Source organism: Corvus cornix, chromosome 2 (genome assembly GCF_000738735.6).
Source record: "Corvus cornix cornix isolate S_Up_H32 chromosome 2, ASM73873v5, whole genome shotgun sequence".
Taxonomy (NCBI): domain Eukaryota; kingdom Metazoa; phylum Chordata; class Aves; order Passeriformes; family Corvidae; genus Corvus; species Corvus cornix.
Window position 1 is genome coordinate 36,778,531 of NC_046333.1, and position 19,245 is coordinate 36,797,775.

At 43.9% G+C, this 19,245-nt stretch overlaps 1 protein-coding gene across 1 annotated transcript; it reads right to left on the reverse strand.

Moving 5' to 3' along the window:
* Positions 1–541: 541 nt before the first annotated feature.
* GGCT (gamma-glutamylcyclotransferase) lies at positions 542–11,212 on the reverse strand. The gene is made up of 4 exons (XM_039548578.1): positions 11,031–11,212; positions 7,163–7,308; positions 3,907–4,042; positions 542–2,006 (listed from the first exon to the last, which is right to left on the reverse strand). Exons 1-4 carry the CDS (start codon positions 11,151–11,153, stop codon positions 1,857–1,859), a joined length of 555 nt encoding a protein of 184 aa, XP_039404512.1. The 5' UTR covers positions 11,154–11,212; the 3' UTR covers positions 542–1,856.
* Between the last annotated feature and the right edge of the window lie 8,033 nt (positions 11,213–19,245).

A 19,245-nucleotide genomic window follows, 5' to 3' on the forward strand; every position in this document is an offset into this window, starting at 1 on the left:
TTCCCGTTCACCAACTCCGCATTCCCCTCCGCACCCACCCGGCCTCCTCCCCGGAGAGATGCCAGGGGTCCCTCGGCAGCGACCATTTCCCTCAGTCAATCTCCGCCCCCCGCAAGGACACTTCCAGGGTATTATTTCTGTTTTCTTCACCCATTTAAAAGCTGAAAAGCCCGAAGGTGCAAGGTAAGGGTAAGGCAGAAGAAGCGGTGCTGATGCAAAGGAGTGTGTTCATGCATAGTTTTGCGCTCCTATTGACATTACATCTATTAAAAAGCACAAACAGCCCATAGAGGCTTCAGCTGCGTTCCCACATCACCAGTTTTCACTTACATAAGCAACACAGTCTGCCCAGGGAGGTCGTGGAGTCTCCCTCTCCAGAGACATTCCAAACCCACCTGGACGTGTTCCTGTGTCACCTGCTCGAGGTGACCCTGCCTTAGCAGGGTGTTGGACTGGATGATCTCCAGCGGTCCCTTCCAACCTTAAACAATCTGCGATTCTGTGATATTCTTGAAGAGTGCACATTGAACAGGCATAGCAGTTTGGTAATCAAGAGTTTTATTTACTCAAACTAGACAGTGCTAATACAGAAAGTATAATGTTTCACAGCAGTCATCGTACCCAGCTCTGAAAACAGGCATATTACAGCAGGACAGCACCTACACATACCTGGCAGAAGTTTATAGAAAACATTTTATAGAGAGGAGACATGGTCAGTCTGTTATTTTATCATTTATCTAAGCAGTCACACAGTGACATCAATTCTATCTTACACCCCTCTGTACATCAAGAGAAAAAAAATACACTGTAGAGAAGATAAGCCAAATCTCAGTGATTTGACATCTCCCAGGTTGTCAAACTTTCCTCATCCCCCATAGACTAACTGCAGGGGTTGCAAAATACCACGAAAATAAATACTCTGTATGTTACAAAAGCTTCCAGTTTTGCATTGGATTGTCAAAGCTGTGGGGAGAAAAAACCCCCAAAAAATACAAGAGGCCAAGTTCGTTCATTTGGGGTTTACCAGACAAACAAAGCCACAGAATAAATGTGCTAGGATTCAAAGGAAACTTCCTGATTTCACTGAATATGAGACCAAGGCCTAGACAGGCAAACAAGCCAGTCAAAAAGGTAATTAAAAACCTCTTTGAAATATCAAACTAAAACGAATTCTTTAAAAATCTCTTTGTTATAACTAACTAGTTCACCTATGACAATCACTAGACATTGAAAGGAGGAAGCTATGATGGTTTGAATGAGATGCTTTGCTGAATGTTGTCTTCTAGGCTGCCTTTTGGACTTACACTTAGAAACATGGAAGGAGTTAAAAAAATACTACATTTCTTTCTTTGTTAACTGTATAAACAGGAACTCCACAGCATCAGATAGGTTGGGGTTTAAACCATTACGAGAAGTAGCAGAGAAAAAGGTTTACCCTTAGAGTTTTGAGTTTACTTTGCATCTAAAAAAATCTAGTCGTGTATACAACTTTTAAAAACAGAGGGCCTGATCCTGCAGCCCTTATTCCTCAGAAAGCAACAGGCACCAAAACTCATGAAGACGGCCTTTTCCTTTTAAAAGGGTCAGTAAATTGGACATGAAGCACAAATTTGCATGCAGCACTGCATGACAAGTTACAGAATAATTTCTAAATCTGCAAAAACTTCAGCATGTACTCAAGCTATACATACAAAGAGAAGTTACCAATGTCACTGTGTCTTCAGACTGCAAATTATGTCTAATGGTTTACTGTAGATGCACAGCAAACTCATTTTTTCTTGATAAAGAAACTGCTGACCAGCAGTGAGAAGAGGTATCTAAATCAAGGTGAATGGCCAAGAAAATGCAGAGGTATTCTATGCAGAATTTATTTTCTCTCCTTTAATAGAAGCTTCAATCTCTTCCATGATTGGCACCGGTCCTGCATAGTTATTAGTTTCAATAGCTTCTAATTTCTCCTGATAACCAGTTGGCAAGCCATTCTGTTTTGCACCCATGCAGATGACCTATAATTAAAAGGGGGGGAAAAAAGGCCTTCAGTAACAGAAAGGACAGACTCCTCCAAATAATCACTTCAGTAGGAAGAACCATTTAAGTTACCAGAGAATTAATCTCAAACAGCGCTATTTGTACCTAAGGATAGCCACAGGCTTCTGGGAGACCACTGAAGACCAGAACAGCATGAATAAAATTACTCTGAAAAGGCTTTTAACTACCCTTATGATTCTGATGTGTTACTAAAGTGCACAAGACTCTATAATTAAGCTGTTATTCAGTCATTCCATTCTTTCTTCCAGAGAGGATGATAACTTCAATAATATATGATGCTTCTCACTCAGGTGTGACAGTAAAGCTGGCTAAAGGTTTAAAAAGTAGTTATTTTTAAAATTAAGCAGTTGAAATCCAAAGGACAACAATGAGTACCTAGACAAGGTACAGGAGTAACAGAAACAGATACTTAACAGTGAAAAAGCACAGATTCCTGAGTTTGTTATTGCAGATTTCCTTCCATATACAAAAGAAATGGAAGTATTGGTGTGGAAGAAAAGATGTGACAGTGAGAGGAAAAGAAGAAGTAGTAGCAACATGGCTGGAAGGAAACACCAGCAAGCTTGCATATATAAATGAATATTCTTAATATGTTTTCATGCATTTAATAGCATGCACTTCAAGATGAGGTATCTAGAAAGAATGAACTTTGCCACAAAAAGTACATAACAGTAGATGGATGTAGTTCAATCACTATGTGCTGATGCAGTCACCTTTTAAGTTTTTAGCTCTCCTGCCTGGTTAACTTAACAAAAAAAAAAAAAAAGCTGAGGGCAGAGGAGAAGAACTAACAACTGCTCCTGACAGGACCAGGAGGGAATGATAAAGTTGCCAATAGTGGAGGTCTGCACTTATAGCATACCAATGAGAGCTGACACACAGCAGCAGACTACATATTAACTCCCTGAAAAGCCCTAAAGATCTGCCTTGCCACAAGGTGGGCTGGCAGGGAGGAGGTTTGTGGAATACCAGAGCCTGCTTTCTAAACAAGCCCTCTCTTCAGCAGTCCCACAGCAGCCGGCCTTAGCTGTGCTCCTGGAAGTCAATTGATAGGAATGAGTTCCTCAGTTTGGAGAAGGCGGCACACTTGGGATTTCACAGCCTCACACCCAGTTTCTTTACTTCAGGGAGGAAAAGCCAGCTGCAGTGACGTCTGTGTAGCAGCACTAACAGCTGCACCACTCAGACACACCACCCCAGCCTGGGCCTGCACCAGATCTCACAAGCTAAGCAGGTCAGGCCTGCTGTGTGACTGCATCATGTGTCTTTACAGAGTCAGTGTTGCAGAACAGTGTTGAAACACTTCTGCCTCATCAGCCATCAAGGGGGAAACCTGCAGTGCTCGGCAATGCTGCTGGAGTCCTGTGATGTACTGATGATGTGCCTGGTAAAAGGCAGCAGGCAGACGCCTGTATTAAGTGACAGCAAGTACTTCCCAAGACAGTAAGGATAATCCACGTCCTTGAAACTACAAGTCAGGTGCTGTATTTTCCCCACAGAAGCCTCCCTCCATCCTTTTAGTGGAGTACATTAATTTTTCAAACAGAGAATTGCTGCATATATGTGAACAATATCCTCCAGAAATCCCTGTGCCAATCGTAGCTAATTCACAAGTTAAATAGGGACTTCATGTAAGGCATAACTAAACCAAAAAACTCAAACTGATTTAGGAGGCCTGTAAGAGCTACCAATGTTCTGTGAGCATCATTACAGCAGTCCATTGCACAAGGACTGCTATACCTTTACAGTAGTCATGCCTTCCACCCACTGTAATTAAAGTGCTTATTAAATAGTACAGAAGTACAGCATTATAAATTTCTGTACATTCTTTCAAAACTAAAGTGATGCAACACCTACCTTTTTATACTGTGGAGAAGGGGGACCAGGGACATAGTCCTTCATCTGGTAGCTTCGACAGGTCAGTACCTTTCCTGCTTGAGTGTGGACATTAACTTCTATTGGGACATAAATGCCATCCTCAACTCCCTCTTGCCTGTAAAAGACATGTATTCCTTTCATGTCAAATAACTGATGCATCTTTCAAACCAACTGTGCAATTAAACATGTGGATTTATTAAAACAGAATTCAAGGCAGGACACTGGTCTGCGCTGTTAATATACTTCCAGAAAAACAAATAAAGCAAAACATATTTCAGTACTTTTTGTGCAAACTTGTTTCATATTAAAAAATAAATTTCTAGAGAAGCAGCAGCATTCAGTTTTGTCATTTCAGCTCTGGAAGAAATGATGACTCATGGTTAACTTGAAAAGTTAGAGAATATTCCTAAACTAATTACTGTGGAAGACAGGTAGTCTGAAAGAGAAACACAAGCAAGATCATCAGAATTAATGAGCCAGACACATGTTCATTAACTGCAACTCAGATAAAGAAACAATTGCAAAGTTTTATCTTGCCCATTGTGTTACATTTTAATAAGGGGAAACTTGCACAACTTGTGCAATGCACTTTCCAGTGAATAATCCAAGACACCTTTTAACTTGCACAAGACATACACAGCAATTATGAGCTAGGTCAGGGCATAAAACAATTTTGTTTATCTTTTTATTAGCAAAATCATGCTTAGAAAAAAACCCCTCAAAACCAAGGCTACTTATTGTCCTTAACCACCGGCATTTAGCCGCCAATAAAAATCTGAGGAAATAATAAGAAGTAAACAAGAAGCTTAACCAATACAAGAGTCTTTATAACAAAATTAACTTTAGATGTACTTTAGCTACAAGTCATAACATGGTTTTAGCTCTGCTTGTCCAATATAAATTTGACAACTCATCTTTTTTCAAAGACTTGCTACCATTTCAAGTTATTTAATGTATATAATGTGGGCCATGTTAGGTGAATAACTAGGTTAAGTGCAAGTACAGACTGGAAGCTAACTGCAGATTCAAGGCCAACAGACTACAAAATAAGTCATATGGTTGTGTGAGAGCAAGAAAACTGCTTAGTAACATCCTCTGCTAGACTCTATGAGGCAAAGTCATGATTTAGTCTGTAACTTACAGATTTGTGAAGTACAGAGGACAAAAAACCTCATAAAAGTGACTCTGAGACAGCAACAAAAATGAATTTGAAGCCAAAGAGTTCAGCCATCTAAGCAGCAGCTTCTCTTCCCATATTTGTTTTCTATAGATTACAGTGTTTTATTAGCATTTCAACTAATTACATGCAGCATCAATTACATATTCCCTCCTCCACTTCTGGATAAGAAAGCACAGACAACTCTACCCAGATTAGGAGGGGTAAAAAAAAAAAAAAAAGGAGGTGGGCCTTTTTTTTTTTTTTTTATACATGGTAATTTCAGGAAATAACTTGGTTGAGAACCTACAAATATATCAGCTTGCATGCAACCAAAGGATCTCTAGACCTTCAGTATGAACACCTGCAAGTTGGTTGGGAGCAATTCTTAGAAGAGCACTGTTGACTATCATTATAAAAGCCAAGAACACATCCAATTTCCCTCCATTTCCAGTTCACACCCATGGCATCAATAAGACAGCTGGAAAAAAGTAATCTGTAGTGCTAGTGTCCATGCTGCAGATTTTGGTGATGTTACAGCACTCAAGTTTCCAGCACCTTAACAAGCACTAAAGTTTATGCCAGGGATCTGCAATCCTACAGTATATTAACCGTAAATGCTATGTAAACACTTTTAGGAGTCAAAATGCAAAATACTGTCCCCATGGAGGGGAAACACTGGGCTACTATCAAAAGCAGATGCTGTCAGACAGGATCATCATACTTAGGAAGTTTTATGCTTCAGGAAAGCATGGTAAACCAGGAGATTTCAGTAAAGGTCAGCAGAAGGGGGTCAGGGCGTTTAAGTGCTCCTGTAAGCAAGAGCAGGGGAACTCAGGAGATCATAAAGCAGGGACATGTGAAGCTGTCCCCAACCACAAGCATGCCAACTAGATGCCCTCCTGCTTGAGACTAACACTCCCAGCCAGGACAAGAGTGCTGAGAGTGCCCATTCCCATAACACACTAACAGAATTTGGGCAACAGTTTCTGTTGTATTTCAGGTTCACCATTGGCAGCGAAAGCACATTGGAAGCAAGTTTCACGGCCAGGGGTTATAAGTACATATTTACACAGTGAAATTGCAACAGTACCAGAGGCAGGAGAACAGTGTTAAGGTAGTGCTTTCACTGCGTTTACTATGCCCTGCTCCCTTGTCCTCACTAGCCCAGATTTCTACTGGAATTGACAGTGAAACTGCTCAGAACAAACCATCCTTGTGTACCAGAAACCATGCTGTGCAGGCACATCTCAAAAGCTGCAACAAGCACATGGCAGCAGACAAAGTTTTGGGGATGACATTCCAGGTCCTGTCTTAGACCCTGCAAGAAGTCATGCTATTCCTTGCTTTGTTTAACCAGGTGGTCTTTTAGACTTCAGCCTGGGAACAACTTGCTCAGGGTCCCTTGAACTTCTCTTAATTACCAGGCACAGGTAGGACATTCTATACCATGCATTGTAAAGGTGTAGTCAGGCTCTCCCATTCAAAGGGGGAAACAATAACACCCTGGCTCCCTGCCTGGATGTTCCTCAAGCTTACAAAAAATTTAAATCCTTAGAAGAGAAGACTTGTCAAATAACCTCCTCAAAAGGTCCCTTTGCCAGTATTAAAGATCTCTCTCCTGCAGTCTTGTCCTCATCCCTTCCTTTTCTGCTACAACTGGAGTCTACAGATGTATACAGACAGAAATTGATGTCAGTCTCAAAGGAAATTCTCCCTAAAGTAAAGGGAAAAATGCAATAGAACAAATACATATTTTAGAATCTTGTAAGACACAGGAAATTGGGAAGACAGGTTAAAATAAAAAAAAAGGAGCCTGACCAGTATATCAGATTCAAATTAAGGTCCACAGATTGTTAAAACACCCCTAAAAGTAGCTTTAGCTTGAAAACAGGGTTATTTTAATCACAGAAGTGTCAGAAGTCAATACACATACTGTGAAATAGAATTCCCGTATTAAAATCAAAAGCATCTTCTTGATTCCAACACCAACGCTTCCACACAGCTCTTTACCAAAAATTAACTACTTTTCAATTGCTCTCTAAAGTAGTAGAAGACAGGAAAAGTTAAGTCACCTACTTATCCAGCGAACTTAAATTGCAAGTGTTCATTTTCCACACTATTCCCCACACTTCGTCTCCAGGGCTCTGAGCAATGGTAGCTGTACCTCCATGCCAGACAGAACTTGTCCTGCCTTGATGATGGCCAAACTCGAGCTTAAAATCCTGCAAATGAAAGCAATGCAGAGAATCAATTTCCACTTAAGAGAAGGGCTGTTGGCTATTCTTGCCATGAAAGGGGCAGCCAAAAGACAGTAGCACACGTAGCCACTTGGAGACACAGAAGGAAGAGTAGAGAGGCAGGACCTGTTCCACCTCCCATCTCACGAGGGGCTGAAGTCAGCCATTTCCACCTTCCCTTAAGAAACAGCAGCCTCGGGACAAAGGGAATAGAGGTCAGGCAGAGAGCACTACTGATAAAAATCCTGGCCTGCAGAGACTGGATTGATATCCAAACCTCACAGAAGTCTGGCCTAAGCAGCTGACAATTTCTAGCAGTGAGAAGAAAGTGGAGCACTCCCTTCTCAAGAATAGCACACATACCCAATTCTGCAGTGAGCACAGCACTGCTGAAGAAGCGTCAGCTTGCCTTTTGTCCAAGTAGGCAGTGACAGGATTGCTGACGTGCTTCCCACTGGACGGGCCCTTGGCTAAGGTGTGCCACAAAGGAGGAAACTGGACTGGTGTGGTCTCATTCACCCCAAAAGATGTGCCTACCTGGTGCCAAGTCCTTAGCAGCTTTTTGTGATGTTATAAGACTTAAATGCTATATGCAGTATCCAGGAAAATAGTAAGGGTAAAGAAGCCTACAAGATGGTGAGCTTTGGGTCCCATCCTCATGCACTGGTAAGACCACCCAATCATAAAATACCATCCCTTGTATTTTACAATGTTTTGTGCCATCTCATCACTCATCTGGAACATTCTTGGGTATTTTTAAGTCAAGGTAGATGTCTCCTTCAGTGAATTTATTCAGGTTTTTTCAAGTAGAAACATTCTTTTAGAAATAATGTATCACTTTTTCTTACAAGCAATATCAAATACTAGTATATATGAAAAAAACAGTAATGAGTTATTGAATGTTATCAATGTAATTTCTCACCTGACTCAATACACTCAGTATCCCCTCCTACTTATTAACCAGTTTATGGGTCCTTCCCTAGCACTACAGAAGGGAAAAAAAAAACCCTCCCCAATCCAAAGCACCAAGATTTAAGAAAGACTACCTGCTTAACAACAAAAATAAAACCCAAACCTATGCAGCCCCACAGCTTTGCGAATTTCTTACGACCACCCTCTTGAAGCTGTAAGTTTGATTTGAAATATACACATGTACACATTAATATTCACTCTGAGACATATCACTCTCTTCTAACATATCCTAATAGATATAGGAAAAAGGTTGCAAAAAAATGAAGCAGTTGGAGGCTTACACACAGAAAAGCAGCACTTATCACAACACCAATCAATTTCTGTGTGTGTGCATTGAGTGACAGCAGCCTGGCAAAGCCACAGTTTACTCCATCAACAGAGTCATCTTCCTAGCCCATAAAATGTCCCCTATTTAACTAATTTCACTACAAAAAGGTTTACTTAGATGCACCAATTTATTTGCACAAAAGTCCAGTCAAGTCACAGACTGAAGTTACTGATGAGGACAAGTGATTGCAGGGCAGCCCTAAGGAAATACCTGGATGGAATCAAGTACTCTCACTGCAGTATCATTAAAAGAAAAAATAAAAGGAACAAGAAAGGGGAAAAAAACCCACTGATTTTTACTTTATTCCTCCAGTTATATTTTCTTAGACCTGACCTGCACCACCCAAAAAGGGCAACAGAGATTGCACAGAAACAGCAGAGTTAGCTCTGGTTCTGGAAGCAGGAAACTCTAAGTTACACCATGTGTTCAACTGCATCAGGCACTGCTGGGAAGATGGGAAAAAACACAGTAGATACTTTCTTGGTGCAAGATATTGGTCTTTGGTCCTTCTTCTAAGTACCAGTATAATATCTTTTCTGTGCATGTTACACATCCCATTTCTTAACAGCTTTTGACTGAAGACTAACAAAGCTTTAAAAAGTAAAACTAGAGGGAAGTTTAGCTGAAGTTTAACTAAAGTTTTTACTTTAGGATCCAAAGCACTCCAGTTACAGGCCATTTCTCCTTTTTTTAAGTCCAAGTGGCACTATCTAAGAGCAATTAATAGGAATCAGCTCCAGTCTTCCTGCAGTCCCTCATTCCCTAGCATCAGTGATTTTCCAGCTGGAATCAAGGGAGTAAAGCCACCCGGTGTCGGCAGGGAACATAGCAATCGATCAAAGGCCAGCTAGAGAAGCCAGGGCTTGACTGCCTGCTCCTGAACAGCCAACCTGCAGTGGGACAAGAGGTGCTTACTGGGTAACCTGGAAATCAACCTGAGAGCTGGGAGAGCTGAAGAAGTTTGCTTTTATTCAGAGGTAAGCACACACTACTACTGCCCTTCTCCCTGCCTCCAAGGTCTGATCCTGCAAGGTGCTGGGCTCTCAGCATATTCAGTGGAGGGGTAGCTGTAAGTGCCTCATGATTTACAGGACCATGTCTCAGCTGCCAGGCTGATAGTCCCAAGAGACACCAAGTATCCGACTATGGAGAGTTTATTAATGACAAGTTTTTGGAACTTCTTCATGCACTCTAACATAGATAATTTCCTGCCAGTTACCCCAAGAGAACCTTCAAGTCCTCTTTAAGTGGTATCAGTTGATGCTCTGCTCCTCCAAGCATCCTTCCAGTTGCACAGATCTGTACATCAACAGCTTTAATGACCACAAGCTTGTGTTTCCAAGCCTACACTAAAGCCAAGCTGATAGAATGCTACTTAATAACCCAGGGAAGGAACAGCCCTGTAGGGTGTACGAAGTGTCAGCTGCAGATGTGCAGTGCTGGGTGAAAACTCCCATCTGCCCCTCACACAGTGCAGGGAGAGCTCCTCACCTGCACCCAGCATGGCCAAAAGGAAGGAGGGATTTTGATTTTTTTTTTAACAGAACACCACCCTTGTAAAACTCCTAGAAGGCTGCCTGATAAACCCAGCTGAGCACCTAGAATCATAGAATGGTTTGGTTTGGAAGGAACCTTAAAGATCACCTAGTTCTAGCCCCTGTGGGCAGGGACACCTCTCACTAGACCAGGTTGCTCAGGGCCCCATCCAACCTGGTCTTGAACATTGCCAGGGATGGGGCATCCTCAACTTCTCTGGGCAACCTGTTCCAGTGCCTCACCACCCTCACGGTAAAGAATTTCTTCCTGCTACTTTACGTTTCAAAGTCTGTAGTGCAGGGCCATGGGTAATGGCTGGCAGCCTGGAAGGTTAAGCCCTGTCAGATAACCACACAGCAGTGGGACTACCACAAACATTCCTTCTGCTGTGGGCAGCCCCAGCAGCGGGCCCTGGGTCAGAATCACAGGCTAGAGAGGGTTGGAAGGGACCTCCCGAGATCATCTGTCCAGCCCCTCCTGCCAAGGCAGGGTCACCTCGAGCAGATTACACAGGAACACAGCCAGGAGGGTTTGGAATGTCTCCAGAGAGGGAGACTCCACAACCTCCCTAGGCAGCCTGTTCAGCGCTCTGCCACCCTCAATGTAAAGAAGTTCTTCCTCATGCTGAGGTGAAACTTCTTCCGCTTTAGTTTACGCCCATCGCTCCTTGTCCTGTCACTGGGCACCATGGCAAAGAACCCGGCACCATCCTCTTGATCGCCCGATCCGTGCTGGGGCCTCCCCCGCGGGAGGGACGGACGGGCTGCGGCACCGGACCGCACGCAGCCGCGGGGACATGCGGCTCCTCGGGGACACTCAGGCTCCCTGGAGGACTCCCGGGCTTCCCCAGCCCCCCGCCCCCCGCACGCACCTGCAGGCGCGCCAGGGCGCAGAGCGCGGCCGAGGGGTTGCGCAGCAGCAGCCGCTCCCGCAGCAGGTTGCTGCCGTACGCGTAGTACAGGAACCAGCAGCCACCCTCGCCGCCCGGCTCCATGGGCTCGGCCCGGCCCGGCACCGCCGCCGCCGCCGCTTTAACGCCGCCCTCCCGCCCCGCCTTCCCCGCTGCTTCCGCCGCCGCGCGGGAGCCGGAGCGGGGCCGTGACGCGGGAGCGGCGGGAGCGCCTCTGGAGCGCGTCACGCGGCTCCCGGCGCGGCAGTGACCTCCATCCAGCCGGGAGCGGGGAGCAGCGCTGTCCTGGAGCCCCCGCGGCTGCCAAGGCTGCGGGGCTGAGGCGCACAAACCCAGCCATGAGCTCAGGGGCTCTGTCTGCCCATTCATCTGGCTTGGCTCATAACATCTAAGTGTCGATTTGAACAGCATGGAAAAGAACACAAGTTTTAGGAGGACACTTTCACCTTGTTCAACATCTACATGCACTTTGAATGAAAAATCATCACAATTGTTGAAACTCTTGAGTGTTGAGAAAAAACAGGTTGATTTTTTTTTTTTTTTTTTTTTTTTTTTTTTTTTTTGGTGTGTGTAGAACATAAAAAGTTCCAATAATTTAAAAAGCATTATGAAAAGCTGGTTGGCTTTCTTTTTGAAGAATGTCATTTTGATGCAAAAGAGTAACAATTGCTCCATGCTTCATTATAATCCCTACATAAGATTTTTCTATTTAGAAAGAAATGTTCACCTCAGCTCGCAAGGAACAGCTCAGAGAAAGCCCGAACAGGTAGCACAGCACGCGCTAGTGCCTGGAAAACCTGCCTATTCCAACATGCCAGCTGCTTCCCGAGGGGCATCCTCTGCAGGGAGGAACAGGCTGTCAGCAAGCAGGGCCTGCAGCTCCTGGTACTGAAATGAGCATCCTGGCCACCTCTGAGATAAACAGTGATGGTTTGTAAATACATTCCATGAGAAGCAAAGTAGAACAACTTTTCCCAGCTGGAAGCACTCAGAGCAGAGTAAGATGGGAATGTGCAAGAGTAAAAGGCGAGAAGATGCTGGTGTGTGGGCCGGTAGAGCTGCACACCCATGCACGGAGGCACTTCCTCTCCTTCCCTGACATAAGCAGTGCTGGAATGGGACAGGAGGAGCCCTTATTGCTGGCTGCTGAAGCAATACATACATATGTATAACACAGCCATGGAAGGATGTAATTAACAATAGCATAACCATTAATGGTGAGATACCACTCATTAATGCAGTTAAAGTAGCCCTCAGTGCAAGTTGTCTTCCTGAGGAGAGGCAGCTGATGTAGGATTTAGCACAAGATCCCTGGCAGCACAGTGCCCGGCCTCTCTGGGCACATTCTCATCCTGCAATATTGAAGGGAAAACAGCTCCTTCCTTTAATAATGTGAGCAGCACTTCATTCGAGTCCCTGCTTTAGTTTTCCCAACACAGGCGTTGGGAAAGACAGATTCATCTTAAAGCACATAAAGTGATAAAAGTGATTCTGATCCTTCCTGACTAGTAGCTTTCTATTTTTAGGGATTATTTTTCTTATGTAGGAACGAGGTATTGTAAAGTGAGAGGGATTACACAGGTCATAGGATTATAGAGCAAAACTTCCTCACTCTCACTCCTTACGACAACCAGTAGCTGAATCCATGTTTTGAAAATCTGCTTCTGGTATATGCTTTTAGTCCCTTTTCCCTAAGGACACGCAAACTCCATGAAAAGTTTCCCTCTCTCATCTTCCTTCTCTCAGCTTCTGGACTGTTGCCTAACTTCAACCAGATAGCAAGAGGTTTCAAAGATGACTAAATTTATGCTGGTCTCAAGAAAAGAGTCAAGAGGATGGCTGTGAGACAGCAGGGATCCCACAGGGGAGGCTTCCAGAGGGGCCTGTTAAGCCCCAGGGACTAAGCCTGCTGGTGAACAGGTTTTCCAGCCTTGGTGTGTGCTGCACTCCACGTTTGGGCTTTATATGAGCTGTCCCCTGTCAGCTGAGGTAGACATTTCTTTCTAAACAGAAAAAACTTATATAGGAATTGCAATGAAGCATGCAACAATTGTTATTCTTTAATCTCAAAATGACTCTCTAAAAAACCCCCAACCAACCTTTTGTAACAGTTTTTAAATTATTGAAACCTTTGACATTCTGCTCAAAAAAAGCCATTCTTTTTCTCAAAACTCAGAGTTTCAACAACAATTGTGATGATTTTTCATTCAAAAAGCATGTAGATTTTGAACAAGGTGAAAGTTTTCTCCTAAAGCTTTTGTTCTTTTCCATGCTGTTCAAATCAAGACTTCAATGTTATGAGCTAAGACAGGTGATTGACAAATGAGGAGACGGAGCCCCTGATCTCATGGCTGGGTTTGTACACCTGAAAACCTTTGTTAGCAAAGGCAGCTAGCAAAATTACAGTCAAATTTATGGAAAGAGAATCAGTTTAAAACACTGCCCCTTGCAATTCTAAGTATTTCATCCTTCAAAAAGGCCTTTTCAGATTAAAATCTTTTGAGGTTTCCATTTTCTGCAGTCTGTACCGAATACCAAGCCTATTCTCTTACCAAGGAACATGAGCCCATATTTCCAGGAGCATGGTTTTGGTATGTATGGTGTCTAGATGCAGCCTGATGCTAACTCAGATGCTATTTGAACTACCTAGGTAAACCTTAGATCTATGGTGATTATTTTTCTGAAATTGATTCAATCAGTTTGCACTTTGGAAGTTAATTTCTTCCCCAGCTGGCCAGTCTGATGGCAAGGCAGCACGAGAGGGAAGGGAATTTGCTCTGGAGTGAAAGCTTTTCAAGTCTTTCTGCTGATGTATGTCCAAATCATGACCAAATGGCTGTATGTGCATAGAGAAATACTTGGGCCCTATGGGCAGACCTTGCTTGGAAACCAAGTTTAGAAGAGAAAATCAGGGAGAAGGACCTTTCCTGTAGCAATTTGAGTAGAAACTTGCCAGGCTTTGGTGGTTCTACCAGATTTCACACTTCTGCTGTTTCATGACCTTTTCAGGTGAAAATTAACTCTCCAAGAGAGGAGTGTGGTAAATGAAATCCTGGGGGGGGCAGGGGTGGGGGGGTGGGTTAAATCAGTTCTAGGTGATCTCCAGAGCAGCTGGCATGAGACCTGTGTTAACCTGTTTGAAGCCCCAAACAATTTGGAAGCATTGTTTCCCCTTGCATGTCGCTACAAAACCTGCGCAGAGTAAGCAGTCAGGACTATGCCTCCTGTTCGGGACCTTCCCAAACATGGGCGAAAGCTCTGGATATCCACAGCTATTTCTGCATTGTCTGTGGAGGAGATCAACAGGGTTATTTAGGCAAAGAAAGCAGAAATTTTTTCCATCTGTTTTTTTGCCTAGATGCAATATATTCCTGAGCATATCCTACTTAGGATTTAGGGGGGAGAAAAAGAAAGTTAGGAAGAAATAAGGAATTAGGGGGAAAATGAGATGCAGTGGGGTAAGTTAAACCTGCATAAATGTCTGCCAGCCACTCAACATGCCTCCCCATCACTCCTTTTACACCCCATGGTTGTCATAGCATGAGCCATAATTGATATTGAAGACAGAAAAGAGAACGCGGAGGAATAATAAGGACAACTGATGTAAATGAACTGTGTCCTCCCCGCAGCTTTTCACTCCTCCCTCAGGAGCCCTAGTAGGATGTGCTCTGCAATTAGTATTTCATCGAAATGATACCTTTTTGCTGCAAGATGGTTACAGCTGGTGGAAGCTTCTTAATACAGTGTGAGAGGTCTGGGGGTCTGCAGAGATTTCATGTTCATGCAAATGAATGCAAATGATTTTACAAGGTGTCATGATGTTGTTGTGCTTGCTCCTTCCCTACAATACAGGGACCATGCTATCCTGCAGAAACCCAGCTTCTTTCCCTGCCCTGCTTGACAGAATAGCCACTAAACCATGGGTTTTGTGGCTTGGCCCCACTGACAACCAGGAGGAATATCCGTCATTCATTTTGCAATTCTGTTTTCACACGTTTCCAAAAATAGTGCAGTCATTTAGGAGAGGAACTGTTAAAATGGCTGGGTCTGTGCATGTATCCACCTGCCTTTTTGTTCTGGTTCTGCCTAATGCCAGTGTGAGTTTTGGACCCATCCAGAGGCAGCCCCAAGCTCTCCCTTGCTGCTGCACACTCGGTGTGGTTCTGAGATTTCACCATGTGGTTGGTGCCATCTGAGGTCTACAGGTACTTGCATGTGTGACTTCAGCAACTGGTTAATAAATCTTGCCAAATAAGTCTAATTTCAAAGGAAGAATGCTGCATTGTACTGCAGAGACTGTACCTGGCACCCAGTGTTTTTATCTTGTATATGAATGTACAGTGGGAACAACTTAATAGTGGGAACAAGAAGAAAAATCCCTGTGTGTCAGAAAAAGAGGTTGACCCCGATCATCTTTGTGGAAGTACATTCCAAATCTGTCATCTTCTCCTAGGACCTAGTGTTTAACCTCCCTCATTGTAAAGCTCTTCTGAGTGATAGCAGTTCTCTACTAATACGACACAAATGGTTACAGGAGATTTACTCAAAATAGTTTCCCTTGATACTGAAATCCCTTCGTTTGCTGTGTCAAGAGGATTTGTCAGTGTGATGTTTTCTGTGTCCTGTTGTCTCAGGGTGCATTATCTTCTCTCACGACAGAAGTGATGGCTCCTTCCAGAGGAGCAGTTCACATTGCCCTCTGCCTCTGGCAGGGACTTGTGTCTCACCAAATACCAAACAGGTTTTCTCTCAAGTCTGTCAAGTACTCGAGCCTTTTTTCCCATGAAAGTTATGACTATCAAATGCAGACCAGTAGATGAAAGGCCTGTATCCTGCTGTCCTTAGGCAGCTTTGCTATTTAGTGTCATCTTTACAATGTGCTGCTGGTTTGTGTTTTTTGAAATTATCTTTAATACTTAGTATTATTTACAGGTTAGTGTTCATTTGCTTTCTTCCCATCCTTTTCTCTTCTGCGGGCTGAGGGCATTCTTGCTTATTTCTCCTTTTATTCTCTTTCAAAACAGAAAAATTATCAAATAAAGTCAGTTCCAGATGGTGTTTTCCAGTCCTGTGTTAACCCTATGGCTTTATTTGAACCCTGCAGTGTATTTCACACAAAGTTGATACTTCTCCTTTTGTACTGCCATGTCTGTAACCATTCCTGTGCTGCAAACCTTCAGCCTGCAAAAGGCATCACATGCTCCAGCCACGATGCAGGAACGTGTCTCATAGCCACATCCTTTTCCAGGAGCAACACCACTGAACTTCTTGAACTCTGAGGGCAGCTATGGCCTGCGAGATGTTGGGATGGAGAAAGGCAGTAGTATTTCCCTGTTTGTAAGAGCAGTGCTAGAACAGTTGCAAGAGCATGTGACATGGATGTCAAAACAGGCCCTGGTTGTACTGTTCCTCCTAGTTCTGCACAGACCTCACAAAACACGGTACAGATCCCCACTGAGTGATTCTGGGCAGAAATGTAACAATTACTGGTAAATCTAATTCAGTCCTCCACTGGGCTGGTGGCCTGTGTGGATGCTTTTGTTGTGGAATAAAGGCAGCACTGTTTTTTCACTTGTTTTAAACTCATTTTATCATGACATAAGCTAAACCAGAAAAATCCCTGTGTGTCAGAAAAAGAGGTTGATCCTGAGCATTGCATTGGTGTTACAACAGCAGTCTGAGCTCATGCTGTGGCTTGCTATTGCTGTGCTCCTCTGTGTAAGCAGATCTTTGAACCAGCGACAAGACCTGCACAGAACTTGTCTGTGTTTGGGGGGTTGGCAGTGTTTTTCTCCCTTCCTCACTTGTTGGAGCAAGTCCAGAGAAGGACCACTAAGCTGATGACAGGAACAGAGCACCTCTTATATGAGAAAATGCTAAAAGAATTGGGATTGTTCATCCTGGAGAAGAGAATAATCTGGGGTGGCCTAATTGTGGTCTTCCAGTACCTGAAGAGAGTTGACAAGAAAGATGGAGAAAAACTTTATGCAAGGGCATGTAGTGACAGGACAAGGGGAATTTGGGTTAGGGTTAGATTAGAAATTAGTAAGAAATTCTTTACTGTTAGGGTGATGAAGCACTGGAACAGGTTGCTCAGAGAAGTTGTGGATGCCCCATCCCTGGGATTGTTTGATGCCAGGTTGGATGGTGCTTGAGGCAACCTGGTGTAGAGGAACGTGTCCCTGCTCATGGCAGGGGATTGGAACTAGAGGATCTTTTAGGTCCCTTCCAACCTAAACCATTCTATGATTTTGTGATGATGATGATATGACGGAAAACAAGGAGGGGGAGAGAGCAGGCTGGGAGCAAGCTCTGTATTTCTGCAGAAGATGGGGCAAGAATATTAATGCTCCTCTGCCATCTACGGGCACATCTCAAGAAGAAACAAGAAAGAGTAAATCCTTTGTCCCTCAAAGCTGTTTTTCTTTTCATCTTGCACTTCTACACTGTTGCCTTTTAATGACAGTATTCTTAGCACTTGTTCCCAGTGATTGAGCACTTTTCCTACCACCTCTCTCCCTCTCCCCTAATTTTTCTCTTTCTTCCACAGCCTCTGCCCTTGCATCAGGGATTCAACCATTGGGTTAGAACAGGAGAACTTGCTGGTGGGAAGGGTGCTGGCACTTTGTTGCTTTCTTCATCAGATGGACCTTCCAGGATACATCTGAGATACATCATGTACTACAACATTTTTGTTACCTTGAGGGTGTCTTGGGTTAAAAAGCCAAAGAAGCCATCCTCAGGCTGTACCTGCAGATCCCACTCTTCATTAAAATTGATAGCAGTGTTCACATAAAGTCACCTTTTCTCCAGTAGCTGCCTGTGCTGGAGTAGTGCCAGACAGGTGGACATCCCTCTCTGAGTGCAGTTATGGTGCTTGGGAAGGTGACCCTGGCCCGTAGCAAAGCCAGCCCCAGTGGCTTCCACATTGTGGCAGTTGCTGTATGGTTGCCTCATCTTTGCTGTTATAATTTCTTTGCAGAACAACCGCTACGGAGGGATGGATTTTGTTTCATGCAGTCCCAGACCTTGTAGTCTGTTTTCCTAAGGAAGTGCAGCTCATGCTATTGCACCGTGTGCCCACACCAGTGTGTGCATCCTTCACTGCCCGTCCTGGTGACTGCTGAACACATTGGGAAACTCCTTCCAAGCAGAGAGGTACTGATCTCTGAGACCATGTGTTCCTGTGAGTTTTAGGAAAGGTGCAGCTGGGGAAAAAAATAAGTCTCAAACAGGGAAAGGCAGCAGTTTGAGTAAGCTGCTCTTAGACAGCAAAGACACTGCCCAGGAGAGAGAGAGGGGCCCAGCTACATAAAAACTTGCAATAGGAGTTTGTTTGTCAGAAGTGAAGGGACATACAATCCATCATAATCTGATCTCTAATGAAGCACTCACCCTTCAGTCATACAAAAATCACTCAGCCACAAGACCTGAATTCAGTGGAAACAGGTTGTCTTAGGTTCAGTGCTTTGTATGGGCTTTTTTCTGTTCATCTCTCAGAGCCCTTCTGAACCAAAAATTCAGCTTGCCAGACAAGTTAACGATATCAGGAGCAGCCCTGGCAGAAGTTCTGCCTCGGAGCACATCTATTATTCACAGGGTTTGCAGAGTGCAGGGACATAGAGAAGTCATGTCCTGCCAAGGCACAGAATGTCTCAATGACAGACAGAAGGAGAATAACAATATTTTCTTCCAAGGCACATGTGGCCCTGAGCATCTCTAGGGATGTGCATTTGGTAGCTGATTGGAAACAGACTTATTTTATTTCTGCCTGCATAGAAAGCCCTGAATATTTTTTGAGAAGCTAGGAAAAAAAAAACCAACATGTTTTCGGCAAGCTAGGACAGGTCCTCATTCCTTCCTTTCCACTCACAGGAGCATAATGAGTGGGTAGGGAGGCCGGTGCAGTGGGTGTGTTGCAACAACAGTTGTCAATTGGCACTATTTGAATGACAAGGGGCGTTGGAAAATAATGAGTTACAGGACTAATTGCAGCCAGCGGTTGTCACTGATCTAGTTAATCAGGACTGCTTTATACCAAGTGCTCCTCCATCTTTTTCATTCTACCAAGCATTCAAAAAAAAATAGTAATAAAAAAATTCCTTCTGGCTAGTGCGAGGGCGATGTGACCACCAGGTGCCACTCTCGCTCCACGGGGAATACGGGGAGACTAACG